The following is a 19,651-nucleotide window of genomic DNA, read 5'->3' as shown; positions in this document are numbered from 1 at the left end:
AAAGAGCTGAAGGTGATAACATGAAGGTATCAAGCGGAGTGCCGCAAGGGTCGGTCCTGGGGCCAGTTTTGTTCAATATCTTCATTAATGATCTAGAGGATGGTGTGGACTGCACCCTCAGCAAGTGTGCAGATGACACTAAACTGGGAGGAGTGGTAGATATGCTGGAGGGTAGGGATAGGATACAGAGGGACCAAGACAAATTAGAGGATTGGGCCAAAAGAAACCTGATGAGATTCAACAAGGACAAGTGCAGAGTCCTGTACTTAGGACAGAAGAATCCCATGCACTGCTACAGACTAGGGACCGAATGGCTAGGTAGCAGTTCTGCAGAAAAGGACCTAGGGGTTACAGTGAATGAGAAGCTGGATATGAGTCAACAGTGTGCCACTACAACAAATCAAATCCACCTTATCTTGTCTGTGGAGAAGAGAATCCTGCTTTCCTGGTGTCCATTGTCCCAGAGGGTCTCCCCGCCAGCAACAAAATCCAGCTGTCGTCTGGACTCCCCAGTGTTCCTCCTCAAAGGCTTCCAATTAGCTGGAGAGTGGAAGGTCCTGGGCTTTGCACCTGTACGCTGTGTCCATTGCACTTAAGAGTAGGAAAGGTTTCTGTGTTGGGGTTTCCTTTATTGTTTTCTGAATACCAAGGGAGGTTTTGTGGGCCTGAGCTTCAAGCTCCTAAAGCCAGTCACTGTATCATAGAATCACAGAATATCAGGGTTGGAAGGGACCTCAGAAGGTCATCTAGTCCAACCCCCTGCTCAAAACAGGACCAATTCCCAACTAACTAAATCATCCCAGCCAGGGCTTTGTCAAATCTCTAAGGAAGGAGATTCCACCACCTCCCTAGGTGTAACCCATTCCATTGTTTGTATTAACGTTTGCACTTTTCTTCACACACACACCCCTTATCCCAGTTTCTGTACTGTTACCCTTAATACACACACGTTTGTTTGCACCATATTACATTATCTCCTCTTTATTTTTATTACATTATACAGGGAGGGAGGGATATTTTATTTGGGGAGCTAAATCCACCAGTGACAGACACGGAAGGGAGCCAAGTCTACGCTTCTGAGAAAAGGGGCTTTCCTTTTCTATCTTCCCCCTCTCATTTTTCGAGTATTTCCTTTTGAAGCGTTGCCTTACTCCCCTGGAGGTAACAACTTAAAGCTAGTTGCTGGTATAGTACTATTACCGATACAGTAGCCATTTTTTCTTTCTTTGGGGGGGAGGGTTTGGGGGTTTGTAGAAAATGAAGCAACACAATTTATAGCTGACTTAATTCTAAGTAAAAACCTAAATAAGTTGTTGCTGTTGTCAATCCTATTTTGTCATTTAAGCGCTAACATTATGCTTGACAATTCACCTCATAAATAGCCCTTGCCATACAGAGCTTAAATTTCAAACCACAGAGCGGGAAGATAAGACATACTGGGATACTTGGAGGAAGATATTAGCTAAGGCCTGGTCTATACTAGGAAACTAGGTCGGTATGACTACATCACTCAGGTGTGTGAATAATCCACATCCCTGAACAATACATTTAAACTTACCTAACCCCACGTGTTGACAGGAGAATTATCCCATTGACCTACCTAACGCCTCTTGGACATGATCTACACTATGAACTTATGTCGGTGTAACTATGTCGCCCAGGGGTGAAGGCTTCTCCTGTCGACATAACTACCACTTCTTGGGGAGATGGAGTACCTATGCTGATGGGAGACGCCTGTCTCCCATCAGCATAGGTAATGTCTTTGCTAAAGCACTACAGCTAAGCAGCTGCACCACTGCAAAGACCCTTTGTCTTGGCTAACAGTTAACAGAAAAAGTACAAGAAATGCTTGTTGGTGCAGTTTCTCTTTTGGGCCAATAGAGGTTGACAAAGATCTAGCAAGCAGAATCACTGCTGAACTACAGTCTGTCTATTGTTTTCTTCTTCTATGCTGTGTTGGGTGTTACCAGAGGCTATCAATTATTTACATTTAAAGAATGTATCCCCACCTCATGATCTGTTAGGTGTCTCCAGGAACCCAAGAGAGACTGAAAAATGTAATAAGTCTTGCTCCATGACAAATGCCCTGGGCAATAAGCAGGCTACACCCACTTGCAGTTGCCTTCCCCTTGGCTTTCCCCTCACAGAGCTGTAAGCACTGTCAAAGGACAGGGCCAGGACTCTCCAGTGATACAAGTGACCCACACAGGCACATATATAACAATAATTTAGGAAAATCTTTCAACACTCCCAACTCAGAGTGCTACAGCCCGACTCCAGCCCTCATCTAAACATCTACATTGCAATTAAACAGCCCTTCACCTGAGTCCCGCGAGCCCAGTTAGCTGCCATGGGCCAGCTATGGGTTTTTAACTACAGTGTAGACATATCCTATGTCTCTGCCACATATGCTGAATAATACATACTCATAGACTTTAAGACCAGAAGGAACCATCGTGATGATCTAGTCTGACCTCCTGCACGTTGCAGGCCTCAGAACCTCACCCACCAACTCCTGTAATGGACCCCTAACCTCTGGGTGAGTTACTGAAGTCCTCAAATCATGGTTTAAAGACTTCAAGTTACAGAGACTCCACCATTTACACTAGTTTAAACCTGAAAGTGACCCATGCCTCACATTGCAGAGGAAGGCAAAAAAAGCCCAGGGTCTCTGCCAGTCTGACCCGGGGAGAAATTCCTTCATGACCCCAAATATGGTGATCAGTTTGCCAAGTCCAACCAGCCAGACACTTGCAGAAGAATTCTCTGTAGTAACTCAGAGCCCTTGCCATCTAGTTTCCCATCGTGGGCTGTTGGGGATATTTCCTGTTAGCAATCACAGATCAGCTACATGCCATTGTAGGCGATCTCATCAGACCATCCCCTTCAAAAACGTATCAAGCTCAAACTTGAAACCAGTTAAGTATTTTGCCCCCACTGCTCCTCTTGGAAGGCTCCTCCAGAACTTCACTCCTCTGGTGGTTAGAAACCTTCATCTAATTTCAAGACTAAACTTGTTGGCCAGTTTATATCTATTTGTTCTTGTGTCAACATTAGCACTTAACTTACATAATTCCTCTCCCTCCCTGGTATTCATCCCTCTGGTATATTTATAGAGAGCAATCATATCTTCCCTTCAGTCTTTGTGTGGTTAGGCTAAACAAGCCAAGCTCTTTGAGTCTCCTTTCATACTAAAGGCCTGATCTTCAAACACTTATGGATGTGCTTAACTTTAAGCACACAAGGAGTCCCACTCAAATAACTGTAACCATGTGAGTAGCTTAAATGAGCACATCATACATATTTGCAAGATTAGATACAATATATTATATTGCAAGAACAAGACAAGAAAAAAACCTAACAGAGGTATTCTTAGTACAGATCAAAACCAGCATGTGATATTATCTGTCAAATTCTGCCCTCTGAGTACAAATGGGGTTTCATTGCACAGAATTTGTCTCTTTATATTATTCATGACACAGAGTTGGCTTTGATGAAAGAATATTCTATTACTCATTTCCTGTCTTTGATAAGTACAGTATTTACTTTAAAATTACACTTACTTTATGTTTTAGGAATCTTGTATATTTCTGTAGGGGTCACCATGATCTTTTCTCCCTATTTACTAGAAGGCATTTTCCACTATGCAATGGAAAATTATTTCAACTATTACATTGAAGCAAAATTTGACTGAACTAAAATAAGTGCTTACATTAAAGGACTCAACTCAGAAGAAATTAAGGGGGTTTGAATCTATATATAGTGAATGCACTGAAATAAAAAGTTATGAAAATCAACTTTTGTGCTTTGCATGAATAACAATTCTATCTTCTTTCAGTGCTTGCTATTTAAATTTTAAAAATATCAGTGACAATAGGCAGAGTTGGAAAAATGCAAATTATTGCTCCCTGAAGACAGCAGAATGTTTTGACTAACATAACATTTTTTCATTAATAGCCATTCTCCTTTAATTAATTCACTGATATTCAGTTTTAATCCTGTGAATTGTAAATAGAATATCACTAAAATGTTTCTCCCAAACAATTTCTCATCAAAAATTAACTATTTATAGTGAAATGTCAAACATATCAAGCACTATCATCATGTTGAAAGTGCAGACAGAGCTGGAATAAAAACACACACATTTTAAAAGTATGTGGTGGGTCTTCCCTGGGAGTGAAAGGATGTCCCTTAACTGAAGCACAGGATTGAGAGCCACAATGTCCACCCTCCACTGGTTCTGATACTGAAAATCTGTACAACTTCCAACAAATCACTTATTCTTTCTGTGCCTCATTTGAGATATTCAAAAATAGGATCCTAAATTCATATTTTGGTACCCACCTGGTTTTCCAAAGTGCTGAGCATGTAATTCTTGCTATCCTCATTCTCCCTGTAAAGCCTGATCTACACTAGGAAATTTGGTTGGTATAACTTCATCACTCAGGCATGTGAAAAATCTACACCCTAAGAAACTCAGTTAAACCAACCAAACCCACAATGTAGTCAGTGCTAGGTCGATGTGGACCTAGCTACCGCCTCTCGGGTAGATGGACTATCTATGACAACAGAAAAAGCTCTCCCCTTTACTGAAGTGCTATAGCTACTGCAGTTTTAAGGGTAAACAAGCTCTATGGTGGAGCTAGGGGCAGATATGATAATTAGGACACCCTAATGTGTCCTAATGCTGGCAAGTTAAAGAAGTATGGGTTGGATGAATGGACTATAAGGTGGATAGAAAGGTGACTAGATCGTCGGGCTCAACCGGTAGTGACCAATGGCTCCATGTCTAGCTGGCAGCCAGTATCAAGCGGAGTGCCTCAAGGGTCAGTCCTGGGGCCAGTTTTGTTCAATATCTTCATTAATGATCTGGAGGATGGTGTGGACTCCACTCTCAGCAAGTTTGCAGATGACACTAAACTGGGAGGAGTGGTAGATATGCTGGAGGGTAGGGATAGGATACAGAGGGACCTAGACAAATTAAAGGATTGGGCCAAAAGAAACCTGATGAGGCTCAACAAGGACAAGTGCAGAGTCCTGCACTTAGGACGGAAGAATCTCATGCACTGCTACAGACTAGGGACCGAATGACTAGGCGGCAGTTCTGCAGAAAAGGACCTAGGGGTTATAGTGGACGAGAAGCTGGGTATGAGTCGACAGTGTGCCCTTGTTGCCAAGAAGGCTAACAGCATTTTGGGCTGTATAAGTAGGGGCATAGCCAGCAGATCGAGGGACATGATCATTCCACTCTATTCGACATTGGTGAGGCCTCATTTGGAGTACTGTGTCCAGTTTTGGGCCCCACACTACAAGCAGGATGTGGAAAAATTGGAAAGAGTCCAGCGGAGGGCAACAAAAATGATTAGGGGGCTGGAGCACATGACTTATGAGGAGAGGCTGAGGGAACTAGGATTGTTTAGTCTGCAGAAGAGAAGAATGAGGGGGGATTTGATAGCTGCTTTCAACTACCTGAAAGGGAGTTCCAAAGAAGATGGATCTAGACTGTTCTCAGTGATACCAGATGACAGAACAACAAGTAATGGTCTCAAGTTGCAGTGGGGAAGGTTTAGGTTGGATGTTAGGAACAACTTTTTCACTAGTAGGGTGGTGAAGCACTGGAATGGGTTACCTAGAGAGATGGTGGAATCTCCTTCCTTAGAGGTTTTTAAGGTCAGGCTTGACAAAGCCCTGGCTGGGATGATTTAGTTGGGAATTGGTCCTGCTTTGAGCAGGGGATTGGACTAGATGACCTCCTGAGGTCCCTTCCAACCCTAATATTCTATGATTCTATACTTATGTTGCCCCAAACCTCCATGGTTCTGTGTTTTATTCCAGCTGCCCTTGTCCCCACTGAGCCAGTCTGGTAGCTGGGGATCACTGAAGTGTAAAGGAGACTGGGCCATACACCTTTTTCCTCTGCCATGTTCCTTATGCGGTGAATATATAGCTCAGGATTTATTTAAGTGGCTCTATATCACCATTATGTTTCCCTAAAATAAGGAAATTCTGAAGCAATTGTTCAAACCTCTTTTATGGCTGCTTTCACTGCCAGAGCAGCACAAAACGGCTTTAACATATCAGAAAATCTGGCATTAAATATTTGGTTATTACATAAAGGCATAGGCAAAATTTGACTTCTGTCTGCCAGGGGGCAGGTCCAGTCAGGCCAATGAGGCTGTGAGTGGAGGGCAAATTCCACACCTGTCCAAGGCTTGCAGTTTGGGGGGGCAATGCCCTTCCTGGCCCCCTAAACTATGCCCATGCTAAAGGGCAGAGTCTACCATCTTTGTACCATCTTTGACATAATTAGGAGATCCACTTTGGGTTGAGGGTAGTGTATTATGGTGCACTGGTTAAGGTTATGTTACAGAGTGCAGTTTTAAACCTTTATTTTGTAAAAAAAACAAACAAACAAAAAATCACTTAGAAAATGGCAATAACAAAACAGAATATTTTGAATTTTTTGTAATGATGATGAAAGATGAATTAATACAGAAAGAGTAAGAGTTCAACTATCACCCCTTGTGGTAACTTTTTCACTGGATTGTCTCACTTTTCCCGTTACTCCATTTGCAAGAAATCTAAAACACTGTGAGATCTGACCCTGGGCAACATTATTGTTCATCATGTGCTGATTCCTAGAATATCAGTTCTACATTTACAATGTTTTCCTCTAAACCATTTAATAAATTTTTAGTCCTAGCGAAAACGCCAAAGCAAACCCCCTCAATTATCATTTGGCCATAAATCTCAGGAGAAAGTTCCTTGTCCTTGGAAAAAGGAGTCCCAGAGTTCAAGTCTCACCTCTTGCTACAGGCTGTTTAAATTCTCAGGCAATTCAGCACTCTTATTATTGACTACAATCATGACCCCCAACTTAGAAAACAGGGAATCACTGCTAAACACTCCCTCCCCCATTATTTAAATAAATTAGTACAGAACTCATGCCAGGTCACTCCAGGCCCAGAACCTGGTCACTAATATGACAAACCATAAATCTTATCTGCTGCCCCACCCTGCCTGTCAGAGTGACTAACCCAGTTTCAGGGATCCTAACGCTATAAACCACTGCCTGGATCCACAGGTGACCACAGACAATCACTGGCAGGCACAAAGCTTGAGTTATACACGTAGGGGGTCTGTCTACACCGCACTGAACAGCCCCCGGCTGGCCCCGCCAGCGGGCTCGCGGAGCTGGGGCTGTTTGATTGCTGTGTAGACGCTCAGGCTTCAGCCCAGGCTCTAGGGTCCCGCAGGTGGAGCCCCTGTGCGCGACTATCCCCCCCTTGCCCAAGGGGGAAGCGAGCCCCGCTAACCCGCCTGGGGTTCGCCCCGCGAGCTCCGCAGCGCTCAGACGCGGTGCGCGGGGGCTCCATGGGCGATGCGGAGTCACGGGACGAACTGCGCCCCCCGGAGCCGCCGCTGCCCCAGGGCTTGTGGGCGGGGCCGGGCACGTCCCGGCCGCAGCCCCGTGGGGGTGGGGCCTGGGTTCAGGAAATGGGCGGGCCCGGGCTAACCACCCCCCTGGTTTCTGGTTACCATAGAAACAGCCGGGAGGGCCCGAAACTGCGACCTCTGGCCTGACGTGTTGCTGACGTAGGAGGCGCGCGGGTGTGACGAAGGCGGAAGCGGGGAGCAGGATGCGGCGGCACTGAAACCCCCCCGACCGCCGCGCCGGGAGTGGCCCCGCCATGGAGGTACCGGGAGGGAGGAAGGGCCGCCGGGCTGATGCGCTGGGGAGGGGCCGGCGGCCGCTGCTCTCCCTGAGCGGGGCCGGGGGGGGGAATTAACCCGTCACTGGCGGGCGCCCCCTCCCCGCACGCGGCGGGACCGGGGCCGCGGCAGCATCTCGCTGGGTGTGACCTTGGGCGCGCGCCGCCGGGCCCCCTCTCCGCGCGCCGCCGCCCCCCCTCCTCCCAGGCGGGCGGAGGAGAGCGCGGGTGACCCCTCCCCCCCCTGTGCAACCCCTCCCCCGGCCTCCGTCCCGGGGGACCCCCCCCCACTGTGTCCGCCCCGCCCCCGGCTGCTGTGAGCGGCTGCAGGGCAGCGCTGCACGTGAACCCGGTAGCCTCAGTGTCACCCCCGGCTTTACATTAGTCTGTTTATAAAACGAGAGTCCAGCCTCATTTCTGCCTGGAGCCTTGGGAAGCCACCGCTAGCAGAGAGGGGTCACTGGAAAACTGCCCATCAGCGGTGTTTCTGGGTGGGCAGGAGAGCTGTCTACATCCTCGCACTTCACACTGCTTGTGACTGTTTTATGGTAACAGCAGGGTGATGGTGATTGCCCCAGTAAACCAGCCCACATGCACTTTTCCAGTCTGGTATCTTCCTTGTGGGAGCAGAGCCAATCTCACGCTTCAGAGGGAAGTGAAAACACTGTTATGCACCTGCTGGGTTAGTCAGTGTCACCGTGGGAGGTAAAATTCCATCCTGACCACAGTTGGGGGTGACTAGATCAATACTGACTTAGAAGTTTTATAAAGTCTAATAAGAGCACTCAAGAGCTCTGTGGGACCTTGCCAATATTTTAGAAGTATGCTAAATGAATAGATTTCCTCAGTTCTGCAGGTCAAATGAAATAACCAGTGACTGCATAAATATAATAGCAAGTGGCAAGTAATTTCTGTCACACACAAGCACTGGGGCATGTATATTTCATGCAACTTTTTTGCAGTTACAAAGAGAAACAAAGATGCTTCCAAAGGAAGTTTCGAGTCATTTGTATTTGCTGTGTGGAATAAACTGAAAAATCCAGTGTGATCCCTGGACTTTCCTGTTACATAACTGTTAAGTTATGTGATCACATCTCAGAACATGGCATAGTTTGGTATAATTGGTTTAAAGATGTCTAGAATTGGTATATTTTCTACAAAACTTTAGGATTGGTACTTCTGTGTAATCTGTTTGCATTGTAGCTACCTAACCAGAAGCTGATTTAATTTCAAATTATTAAAATAGACTATCAAAATTTTACTCATGTAAAATAAACATGAAAGTAAATTCATCTAGTCTGATAGTGTGAAAAGAATGGTGAATCAGGCATACAATTTGTATAGTATGGAAATACTACCTGCAGCATGGCAGAAGTCTTGTGTTGCTACACAGCTTACGCTATCTCTTATCCTGTCTGTTCAGAGTGGCTGTAAGGTCTGTGTGTGGAGTCCCAATCCCTTTTTCATATGCCCTTGCTTGAACTTTGAGCTTATACTTGCAGTGTCTCTTCATGTTCAGAGCTCTCCAATGACCTGAAAATCAAAAAGGAATCCAACAAAAAGTGGAAACAGACAAACTGCTAAGAAGAGTACAGAAGAGCACAAGCATGTACGGAAAGGCTAAGGCACAAAATGAGTTACGCCTAGCAAGGGACATAAAAGGCATTAAGAAGCGGTTCTTTAAATACATTAGGCGCAAGAGAAAGATGAAGGAAAGTGTAGGTCCTCCACTTAGAGAAATGTGATTTAGATGAAATTACTATAAAGTGAGAGACTGTTCTTGAAAAGTGGTTTTCAATGTTTGCTGTCAAACTGGGCGGGCACATCTAGTGGGGGTCAGTCCTGGGGGTGGTTCAGTTAAATATTTTTATTAATGACTTGGGTAATGGAGTGGTGAGTATGCTTCTAAAATTTGTTAATAATACCAAGCTGGGAGGGATTGCAAGAACTTTGTAAGACAGGTATAGAATTCAAAATGACCTTAAACTGGAGAATTGGTGTGAAATGAACAAGAGGAAATTCAGTGAAGGCAACTGCAAAGTCACTTAGGATGGAAAAATCAAATGCACAGCTACAAAATGGGGGAATAACTGGCTAGATGATACTGTTGAAAAGGGTTGGGGCATCATAGTGGACCACACATTGAACATGAGTAAACAGTGTGATGCAGTTGCAAAAAAAGGTTAATATTATTCTGGTGTACATTAACAGAGTGTTTCATGTAAGACATGGGAGGTAATTGTCCTGCTCTACTCAACAATGGTGGAGGTCTCAGCTGGAGTACCGTGTCCAGTTCTGGTCAAAACACTTTAGAAAAGATAGACAAATTGGAGAGAGTCCAGAGGAGAGCAACAAAAGTGATTAAAGGTTTAGAAAATTTGACCTATGAGGAGAGGCTGAAAAACTGGGAAGAGAAGACAGATAAGTCTTCAAATATGTTAAGGGCTGTTATAAAGAGGACAGTGATTAATTGATCTGTCTCTACTGACAATAGGAGAAGTAGTAATGGGCTTAATCTGCAGCAAGGGAGATTTAGGTTAGATACTGGGCAAAAAATTTCTAACGATAAGGTTAGTTAAGTTCTGGAATAGGCTTCCAAGGGAGGTTGTGGAATCCCCCTTCATTGGAGGTTTTAAAGAACAGGTTGCACAAATACCTGTCAGGGGTGGTCTAGGTCTACTTATCCCCAGGGGCTGGACTTGATAACTTTTTAAGATTCCTTCCAGCCCTACATTACTATTATTCTATTTTCCCAAATATACATGAACATTAAATCACCTTCCAAACCCAGATCAAGATGATGATGTAAACCTCTTTGAATGTAGTTTGGGAGATCCTACCATAAAATCACTGTTCATTTAAATGCTGCTCTTCCACTAGCATTTTCATTTGTCCACATCTTCAAGGCAGGTCTTTTGCTAGCTTATCAAGCCATACTTTCCGGACCAGTTGTAAACAAAATAAGTAGATTTTGCCCAGCCTTTGTATACCCGCTCTTTGGATAGAAATTCCATATCTAAAAGGCAGATTTCTAAGAATATATTGGCTCACGACATCATGCTGTGATGCATCTATCCTGATCCAGCTATCTGTGATGGATGTCTGAACTCATTTCTTCCATTTTTTTCTTTTTAAATCTTAATTTTCTTGAGTTCCAAGTTCTACTAGAGCTGTTAACTACTGTAAGGGTACAACAGGCTCTTAACCAGTTCTCTTAGTAGTCTAATGAAGAGTTCAGTTCTGACATGCTGTGCTTTGTTTTGTTTTTCAGGTGCAAGATGCTGGACAAGATATGGTGGCTTCCTATGCCACACCAGGAAGCGGTAAATCGAAGGTAAACTTTCTTTACAAATGTAACTGATTTGGACAGATTTACAACCTGCTACACTAGCTGCTGCTGGGGGAATAGTCAAGAGAGATGAATTTTAAAAGGTAAACATTGACTCCTCTGTTTGCCAAAATTAAATTGTGGTTGTTAAACCTAGAGAGCCCTGTTAAACTTTGGAGAATGCTGAAAAAAAATCTTGTTAATGCTATTGGCAGTTATTACTGGAAGTAAATGTACTAACCCTTTAGAAAACACTTAGCAGCATCCAGTTCAAACAATGGACTTTTCATTTCTTTAGTGTATAGATTCCTTCATTTAAATTTACTTCCCACTTGTACAATGATGTTAAGACAGCATGGCTTGTTAAAAACATTCAGCAATTTACATTATTCTCAAATGACTCCTTAGCTTTTTCAATTTGGCAGACCTTATATTTTTTTTTACTTGTTTGAAGATTTTAATCCATCTCTGAATGCTAACCCTTCACAACTGGGTCTTACTTTCACATTGATATTGCCTACTTAGGCCCTGTGGAGTAACTTGTAAAAGTTAATGTAGAATTAGTGGGTCACTTATATGGCACTATACATTTAAATTGTGTTTACAGTCATATGATAAGCCGTGTTTCATTCCCTAAATTTTAATATCTTGAAAGTCAGACATTTAATATTCCTTGTTTTCAGTGTTATAGTCATCAGGCATAGATTACAAAACATGTTTTCCCTATCACATTTTACAGCTGGATACGCTGTCCAAGGAAGATCTCATCAAATTTGCGAAGAAGCAAATGATGCTTATGCAGAAAGTGAAGTCAAGATGCACAGGTACCACACAGAAAAGGGATTTATTTGGCTGTTCCAAGATTTTTGTATTACTTAAAAAAAAAAAAAGTGGGTGTGGGGGGAAGGGACCACCCTGGGCCACTTCCCTAGAGCCCTGCACCTTCTTCACCCTTATCTCAGGGCCTTGTCCTGATGGAGTCCCAACAGCCAGCCCAGAGCTCCTTCCTCTTCCCCCACCACCATTTCTGCCAGCTCTGCTCTGGCTGAGGTCCTGTCATTCCCTCAGCTATCCACACTCCTCCAGTTCCAGCAAGGAGTTGATCTCATGCTGGCCCTGCAGCTCTTCTTATACTACTCTGCTGGGTCCTGATAGGGGCTGCAGGGAGCAGCCAATTTGATAGGCTATGTCCCCCACAGCCACTCTAGACAGCTTGGATGACTTTTTCCACTGCCCTTTTCTGGGGCGGGGTGTGACAGGGCCACAAGGCCTCCAGCAGGGGGCCTCAGAGGGTCTCGTACACTGTCACACGTGGAGATAGAACTAAATGTTTTGCTTTTTCCTTTCACTGATGTAGTGCGTCACAACTTTTAACCCATCTATTTAAGGCAAATACCACATTTTTATATACCAAGTTTCAACCTAATGTACATTTTGATGACTATGACTTTTGAATACTAATATGCCAGGACATTCTTAACTTACACTGAGTTGGTGTTTTGAAATTTTTAAAATCTGATGTCATTACTATACTATTGTAATACATTAATTATATTTATGATCTCATAAAGTGACTGATTCTCTTCTAAGTGAGAAGCTGCTCTTTGAAATGTGAAACAACCTTATGGTGAATTTTTTTATATATATTTTTTTGTTTTAGAATTGGAAAAAGAGATTGAACTCAAATCAAAACCAGCTACTGGAGAAGCTGATGATATTATTCAGGTGGGACTATATAATTTTTTTTGAAGTACTATACATAATAAATGACCCCTGGAAATCTTTCCACTGGTTGTGTTTACTGAATAGCAAACTATTTTACTCAGACTATCTGGGGCCAGTCCTTCTCATGCACTTAAGACACTTTATTTATCATTCTCCACCAAGTGTCTTGTGAGTCTTACTTCATATATGGAAATATTTAATTTTTGTGTCAGTTTTATGACATATTACTAGTAAAATGTTAACTTCTTTTCTTAAGTTTCTTCTTCTATAGGAGAGTAGTTCAGCTCATGATGAACATTTGCACTGCCACTATAAAGAAATGGGGCAGCAGTTTTACTCAGTCCAACAGTTAAAAAGTGCTTTTTATTTTGTGAATTTATCACAATAAATACACTTTTCAACTATTTTTAGATTTGAACTGGCACTTTGAGTTTAGTAGTGAAAGCATCTATCTTGCTGAAAGTGTAGTAACTTATGTAGCTACTCAGATGAAAAGTTAGCGTAAGAACCTGTAAACTACTGAAACAAGATTCAGATTGTTTAAATATTAGTTTAAGGGTTAAAACAATTATTTACACACCGCTTTTTTTCTGGAGGTATAAATAATAAAATAGGAAACCAGTTTTCCAATGCAGCAAGTTCATTCTGCTCAGTAGATTAACTGTAGGAGGTGTTTTGTTAGCAGTATAGCTGTCACTATACTCTGTCTTCTCTCTATGGACTGAAGGTAATTATTGTAATGGGCTTGGTTTTCTGTTGCACAGTGTGCAGCAAATCTCACAGCCAATATCTGAGCTCTGTAGCATTGCCTCACAAAGGTTGCTGAGACTCCGCATTTTCACATTTTTTTCCTAACAGTCTTCTTGCTCTCTCTCCAAATTAGGCACTCTCAGAAAGGCTGGATGCTGTTCTTCTGGAAAAAGCAGAGATCCAACAGCAGTGCATAGCCCTCAAAAAAGAAAATGCTAAAAGGAAACAAGAAGCAGAGGTAGTGAAACGAGCAATAACATGTTTCTGCTATAAACATTTCTAGTCCATGGTAGTTTTGTTTTCTAGTTTAATAATTATGATTGTATGGTTCACTTTTTAATCCCTTTTTTTCTCATTCTCTTTTGTTCATTGTTAGTTAATAATACTCATAGTTCGTATATCTTTAATTATAATCACCAGTGTAAATACTTTCCCAAAATTATTACAATATCTGTTTGCAAGTCTTAAAACAAATGGGTTATGCACAGACTAAGTGGTCAGTGTCAAGTTGTCCTGCCCTGACTCAGGAGCGTGGGTACCTAAGTTGCCTCTAAGCTGCATGGCCGCACACCAGGCTATCAAGGGCAATGCAGGCGTGCAGCCACAAGGGCCTGGACTGGGGAGGAGAGAGGTGCCTCTCCCCCAGCCCTAGGCTGCTGTGGCAAGAGAGGGCTGGTGGGGAGTCCTCTCTCCCCACTGCAGCCCTGGGGCGGCCTGCACTGCAAACCCCTCAGCCCTGGCCCCACCGCAGAGCCCACATCCCCAGCCGGAGACCTCCCCCCCCCCCCCCTCCCACCACCACCCCACACCCGAGCCCTGAGCCCCACCCACACTCTGAACCCCCACCATATTGGTGTACATAACAAAATTCATTCCACACATGGATGTAAAATATTAGAGGGAGCATTGGTGAGTACCAACCTCAGGGCAGACTATTAAGAACCAGGGTACAAACCCCAAATTGGCTTTGGGTTTTGTGGTTTTTCACCAATCAATTTTCAAATATAAACTCCTCGGGCACTATAACAGCTTAAATATGGAGTCACAGAAAGACTCCTTGGGTACTCCAATCTATCTCATCACCTAGGCAAGCTTACCCTTGTGATGGTCCTTTATACCACGAATCACAACAGCAGTCAGGTTACTTCCAGTCTCAAAGGACGAGTCACTTATCCCAGGTCAATTGCTCCTTAGATCTCACATCAAAGACCACACTTGTAGCCAATCCTGTAACAAACTACATACCGATTTATGACTAGGAAAAGGGAAAAAGAGTTATTCACAAGGTTAAAACAGTTAAACATACATACACAAATGAGTTACATTCTTAAGTTTCAAAAAGTAATATAGAGTTTGCTTATTATAGAAGCTTCCATGACCTTTAGAGCTAACCCATGCTAAGCCTCCAGAATCCAAGCAGCAATGAGATACAGTTCCTCCTTGTTAGGGGTTTTTAATTCCCTTCCCCCCTTCTGCTCTGAGCTGCAAACTCACAGATGGGAGGAATTCATTTCCAAAACTCATCTTCATGGGGAGTGGGAGAGAGTAAACAACAAAATCTTTTGTCCTCTGTAATATTCCACTCCAATCTGTCTGGTGTTGATGGGCCTTCCTTGTTGGGAAGGACATAATACCTTCTGTTGGAGACCAGCATTTCACTCTAGTTAAGGTCTTTCTCCTGTCAGGTGATTTACACAGTTAAAAAGGCTTACAATGCAAATCCTCAAATATTACCTTACCATATGGGATACAGATGTTATAAGTGAGATTAATGCTTTCAGCAACTCACAAGCATTCAATAAAGTTGCCACACTAAACACGTTGGAATCCCAATACCTATTGTAACAATACTAACATACAGGTGAACCAGACTGATTCCAGCTATGTATTTGTCAGTATTCAGTCAAGGCCTGGGGACCATCAACAAGTTTAGGCTTGAAATTAGGCGAATGTTTCTAATCACAAGATGAGCGAAGTTCTAGAACAGCTATCCAAAGGGAGTAGTGGGGGCAGAAAAACCTAACTGGCTTCAAGACTGAGCTTGATAAGTTTATGGAGGGGATGGTCTGATGTGACTGCTTATAGTGGCATGTAGCCAATCTCTGACTGCTAGCAGAAAATATATCCAATGGCCAGTGATGGGGCACTAAGTGGGGAGGGCTCTGAGTTACTACAGAAAATTCTTTCCCAGGTGTCTGGTTGGTGGAACTTGCTGAAATGCTCAGAGTCCAACTGACCACCATATTTGGGATCTGGAAAGAATTTTCCCCTAGGTCAGATTAGCAGAGATCCTGAGGGCGGGGGGGTTGTCTTCCTCTGATCATGGAGCATGAGTCACTTGCTGGTTTAAACTAATGGTGGATTATCTGTAACTTGAAGTCTTTAAGCCATGATTTGAGGACTTCAGTAACTCAGCCAGGGATTAGGGGTCTGTTACAGGAGTTGGTGGGTGAGGTTCTGTGGCCTGCAATGTGCGGGAGGTCAGACTAGATGACCATGATGGTCTCTCCTAACCTTAAAGTCTATGAATCTATGAGACCTTGGCATGAGCTGGCATCTGGTCCACCAGCATCATAGTCAGACCTTACCAAAGTGCAGAAAGAATCCAATAACTATCATAACCTTAAAACGTTCCTTTCAGCTTCTCCTCTGAACTTGCCAACACTGTTACATTTGGTCTTTTGACCACGCATCCTGCAGTGAGTTTGCTGTTCCTAGTGTGCCCTTTATCTCACCTAATTTGCTTGTACATTTTTTCTCCATTCTAAATTAAGTTCTTAAATGTCATTTCCTCGTTCCAAATAATTTAGGATTTTAAGGTATTTGTTGTTAAGCCACAAAATTTAATATGACTTCCATCTCTGGTACACTAGTCAACATCAAGGACTTGTTTATTCCAAACTCTTTCCCGATTTCCTTGGTTATCCATGAGACAGAGACCTTTGCAATTCAGAGATCACAATATCCAAATTTGCAGGTATCTGAATTACTTGATAAATTATTAGGTTGTAAAATTTAACCAGTTTAGTTACTAATATCTAACTTCCACATTAGCATGAGTTCAAATGGCATTTATTATGCAGATGAATTACTTTGTCACTGATTTTTCAGGTGGGGAAATCATATACTGGGTATTCATCTATTTTTTGTTTTAGTTTGTCTGTTTCTTTCTATGTAATTATTGACATATGTTTGTTTTAGGTTGCTGTAACTAAGACAGAAGAACTGCAGAAGCAGTTGGAACAATCAAGCGTTGACCACTTGAAAGATATTGAAGGCCTTAAGAACGAAGTAGGAAGAGCACAGTCCAAATACAATGAAGACTTAGCCAAACTGCAGAAAGAACTGCAGGAAGAAGTGAAGAAACAAATGGGGCTTGCAGAACAGCTTGAACTTCATAGTAATCAACAAGAGGAAACTAAAAAACTACAAGAAGAGGTCCAGCAAATTAAGCATGCATATGAGGAACAGATTTTATGTCTGAATAAACAGTTGGAAACTATCAGTGAAGATAAAAACAAAGAAGTTGAAAATCTGCAAGAAGTTATCAAAAATAATTCTCAACATTACTGTAGTGAAATCAATAATCTGCATGAAGAGCTTATGCAAGTAAAGGGTGCACACCAGGAAGAGGTTTCAGAATTGATGTGTCAGCTTGAAGCCACTTCTAAAGAATATGAAGAGGAACGAAACCAGATAAATCGGCAAAAGCCGGACTTAACAGAGCAGCACTTGGTAAAAGAGGAAAGCGTGAAGAGTGAATTATATGCTAGTAATGAGACATATGAACATGAATTGGAGCAACTAAGAGAAGCTGTAAATGAAAATGAGACAGATGTTACAGATGTACAAAGAGAGACTTATGTGAACACAAAAATGGAAGAAAAGGTCAAACACTTAGAACATAGTTTAAAAGAACTGGAATCTCAACATAGTATATTAAAAGATGAACTAACCTATATGAATAATGTTAAGTTAAAACTGGAGGAGGAAATCCAGCGCACAAAGGATGAATATTTTCATGAGCGGGAAGACTTGGAGTTTAAAATTAATGAACTGCAACTTGCTAAAGAAGATCATTGTTGTGTAATTGAAAAACTAAAATCAGAGCTCCAAGCAACAAGACACCAATATGAAATCACTGAAAAAGAGCGTAACCTAGAAGTTCAAAGTCTGAGAGAACAACAAGAGAGAGAGATTTCGGAACTACATCAGACTTTATTGTCAAGTTCAGAAAAAGAAAATATGGCATTGGTTTTCGAAATACAGGATCTTAAGGAACAGTATCAAAAGCTCATACAGGAGAAGGAAGAAGCAGTGTTCAATTATGAGAGTTTGAGGGAAACGCTGGAAACTCTACAAACTGAATTGGGGGAATCAGCTGGAAAGATCAGTCAGGAGTTTGAATCAATGAAGCAGCAGCAAGCTTCTGACGTCAGTGAGTTACAACAGAAACTCAGAGCTGCTTTCAATGACAAGGATGCTCTTCTTGAAACAGTGAGTCGTCTTCAGGAAGAAGCAGAAAAATTATCATCTAAACAAGCTGAGGTGGAAGAACTTAAGCATAAAATAGTCAGCTTTCAGGAGGCGAATGAGGCAATGGTGATCTCTCTTGATCAAAAAGAGATCACAATAAAAGAACTGGAGGAAAAGGTGACTACTCTTGCCTCTCAAAAAGATGGTATTTTAAGTGAACTGAAATGTTCAGGTGAAGAAGTAGAAAATCTCCAAGAAATGTGTAAAAAAGAACAAGAAAAGGTCCTGGAACTTCAGCAACAAGCAGAATTTGTTAACCAGTGCAACAGTGAACTGAAAAAAAATGTAGAGGATTTAACAGAGACACTAAAAGAAGCTTTAAAAGAGAAGGATGAGAATAACCAAAAGTTAGTGCAATTAGAGGAACAAATGGAAGCTCTCTCGCTTGATAGAAAGAGTCTGTTATCTCAAGCATATACTCTTCATAAGGAAAATGAGAAAATCTGTAAGGAAAAAGACAAAATAAGTAGTAATCTGGAAAAGGTTACCTCTGAAAAGGAGGATTGGCTAGTATTTAAAGAACAAGCTGAAAATTTAGAAAAGAAATTACAAATTGCTGTTGAAGAAAAAGACCATTTAACTTTGCTTCTTGAAAACAAACAAGCACATGCATCACTTGTCAAAACTCAGCTGTACGGTTTGCTTGAGCAAATAGGGTCCAGGCTTTCAGATGATGAGGAGGAACATGATGCTGTTAATTTACTGGAGATTGCAAATGAATCCTTGGCAAAAATGAAAGAAGAAAAACAGAGCCTTACTTTGCAGAATGATGAAAAAGTTGTTAATTTACAGCAGAAGGTTGAGAGACTTCAGGAAGAAAATGTAGTTCAATGTGCAGAGCTCAGATCTTTGCTGGAAAACTTTGAAAAAGAAAAGTGTCTCTTAGCAGAAAAATTAGAAGGAGCTTTGACAGAAAAAGCAGCATTACAGCTAGACATCCAAGAGATGAAGAGTGCCAGTGAGAAAGCAAGGAATGAAAAACAAGATCTTCTAGCTTGTATTGAAGAGATCTCTCAAAAACTTGCATGTTATGAAAGCCAAATACAAGAGAAACAGAAGGAATCTTCTACAGAAGAGCAAGAAAACCTAAAACTCAGTCTAGAACAAAGAGAGGCTGAACTTAGAAATGTGAAAGCCGAACTGACCTCTCTAAAGGTAATGCTTTTTGTTATTTCAGTATACAGACTAAACCTCTAACACTTAATGAAGGTTCAAAAGTATTGTCACATTATTTCATGGCCCACCGCCCCCAATCAACTGATCTGCTTTTTTTCAATAAGTATTTCTAATGGAGAGTGCCTCACCAAAAAGGCAATATTAAAGTTACTTTAGCATTAAAAGCTTACTTGAGCAAAATATAATCTTCTCCCTTTCCTCACAAATGATCCTTCATTTACAGGAGGGATGGCCTAGATGACTTAATAATGTCTCTTAGCTCTTAAATGTTATAAATCTACAACTTAAATAAGCACAACTTAAAGTTGATGTTAGATCAGTTATCTGCCCTACCCTGTTTGTGGTAAGTTTGCTGGAACTTCCTTACATCAGAGCATTGTTAGTCCCTGATAATGACTGAGAAATAGCAGCTGGCCAGAACTAC

At 42.1% G+C, this 19,651-nt stretch overlaps 1 protein-coding gene and 1 long non-coding RNA gene across 10 annotated transcripts in view; one reads left to right on the top strand and one right to left on the bottom strand.

Annotated features, from left to right (window-relative positions):
* The window catches only part of LOC120402200, a 67,736-nt gene extending 60,090 nt beyond the window's left edge, over positions 1-7,646 (bottom strand). For 2 of the 3 annotated variants that reach the window (XR_005597064.1, XR_005597059.1), the window contains exon 1: positions 7,540-7,624. This is a non-coding gene — a long non-coding RNA (uncharacterized LOC120402200). Of the gene's footprint in view, positions 1-7,539 lie in introns of all 3 variants that reach the window. The other variant, XR_005597063.1, reaches the window with a different exon arrangement.
* GCC2 (GRIP and coiled-coil domain containing 2) overlaps positions 7,567-19,651 on the top strand; it is a 42,596-nt gene continuing 30,511 nt past the window's right edge. For 3 of the 7 annotated variants that reach the window (XM_039532597.1, XM_039532593.1, XM_039532569.1), the window contains exons 1-7: positions 7,567-7,697; positions 9,232-9,430; positions 10,984-11,046; positions 11,780-11,864; positions 12,701-12,765; positions 13,649-13,753; positions 16,717-19,206. In XM_039532597.1, the coding sequence (XP_039388531.1) occupies positions 9,320-9,430; positions 10,984-11,046; positions 11,780-11,864; positions 12,701-12,765; positions 13,649-13,753; positions 16,717-19,206 (2,919 nt within the window). In that variant the 5' untranslated portion in view covers positions 7,567-7,697; positions 9,232-9,319. Of the gene's footprint in view, positions 7,698-8,123; positions 8,418-9,231; positions 9,431-10,983; positions 11,047-11,779; positions 11,865-12,700; positions 12,766-13,648; positions 13,754-16,716; positions 19,207-19,651 lie in introns of those variants that run through there. The other 4 variants (XM_039532612.1, XM_039532584.1, XM_039532577.1 and 1 more) reach the window with 4 other exon arrangements.

Source organism: Mauremys reevesii, linkage group 1 (assembly GCF_016161935.1).
Source record: "Mauremys reevesii isolate NIE-2019 linkage group 1, ASM1616193v1, whole genome shotgun sequence".
Classification (NCBI taxonomy): Eukaryota; Metazoa; Chordata; order Testudines; family Geoemydidae; genus Mauremys; species Mauremys reevesii.
This window is presented reverse-complemented; position numbering and strand designations above follow the sequence as displayed.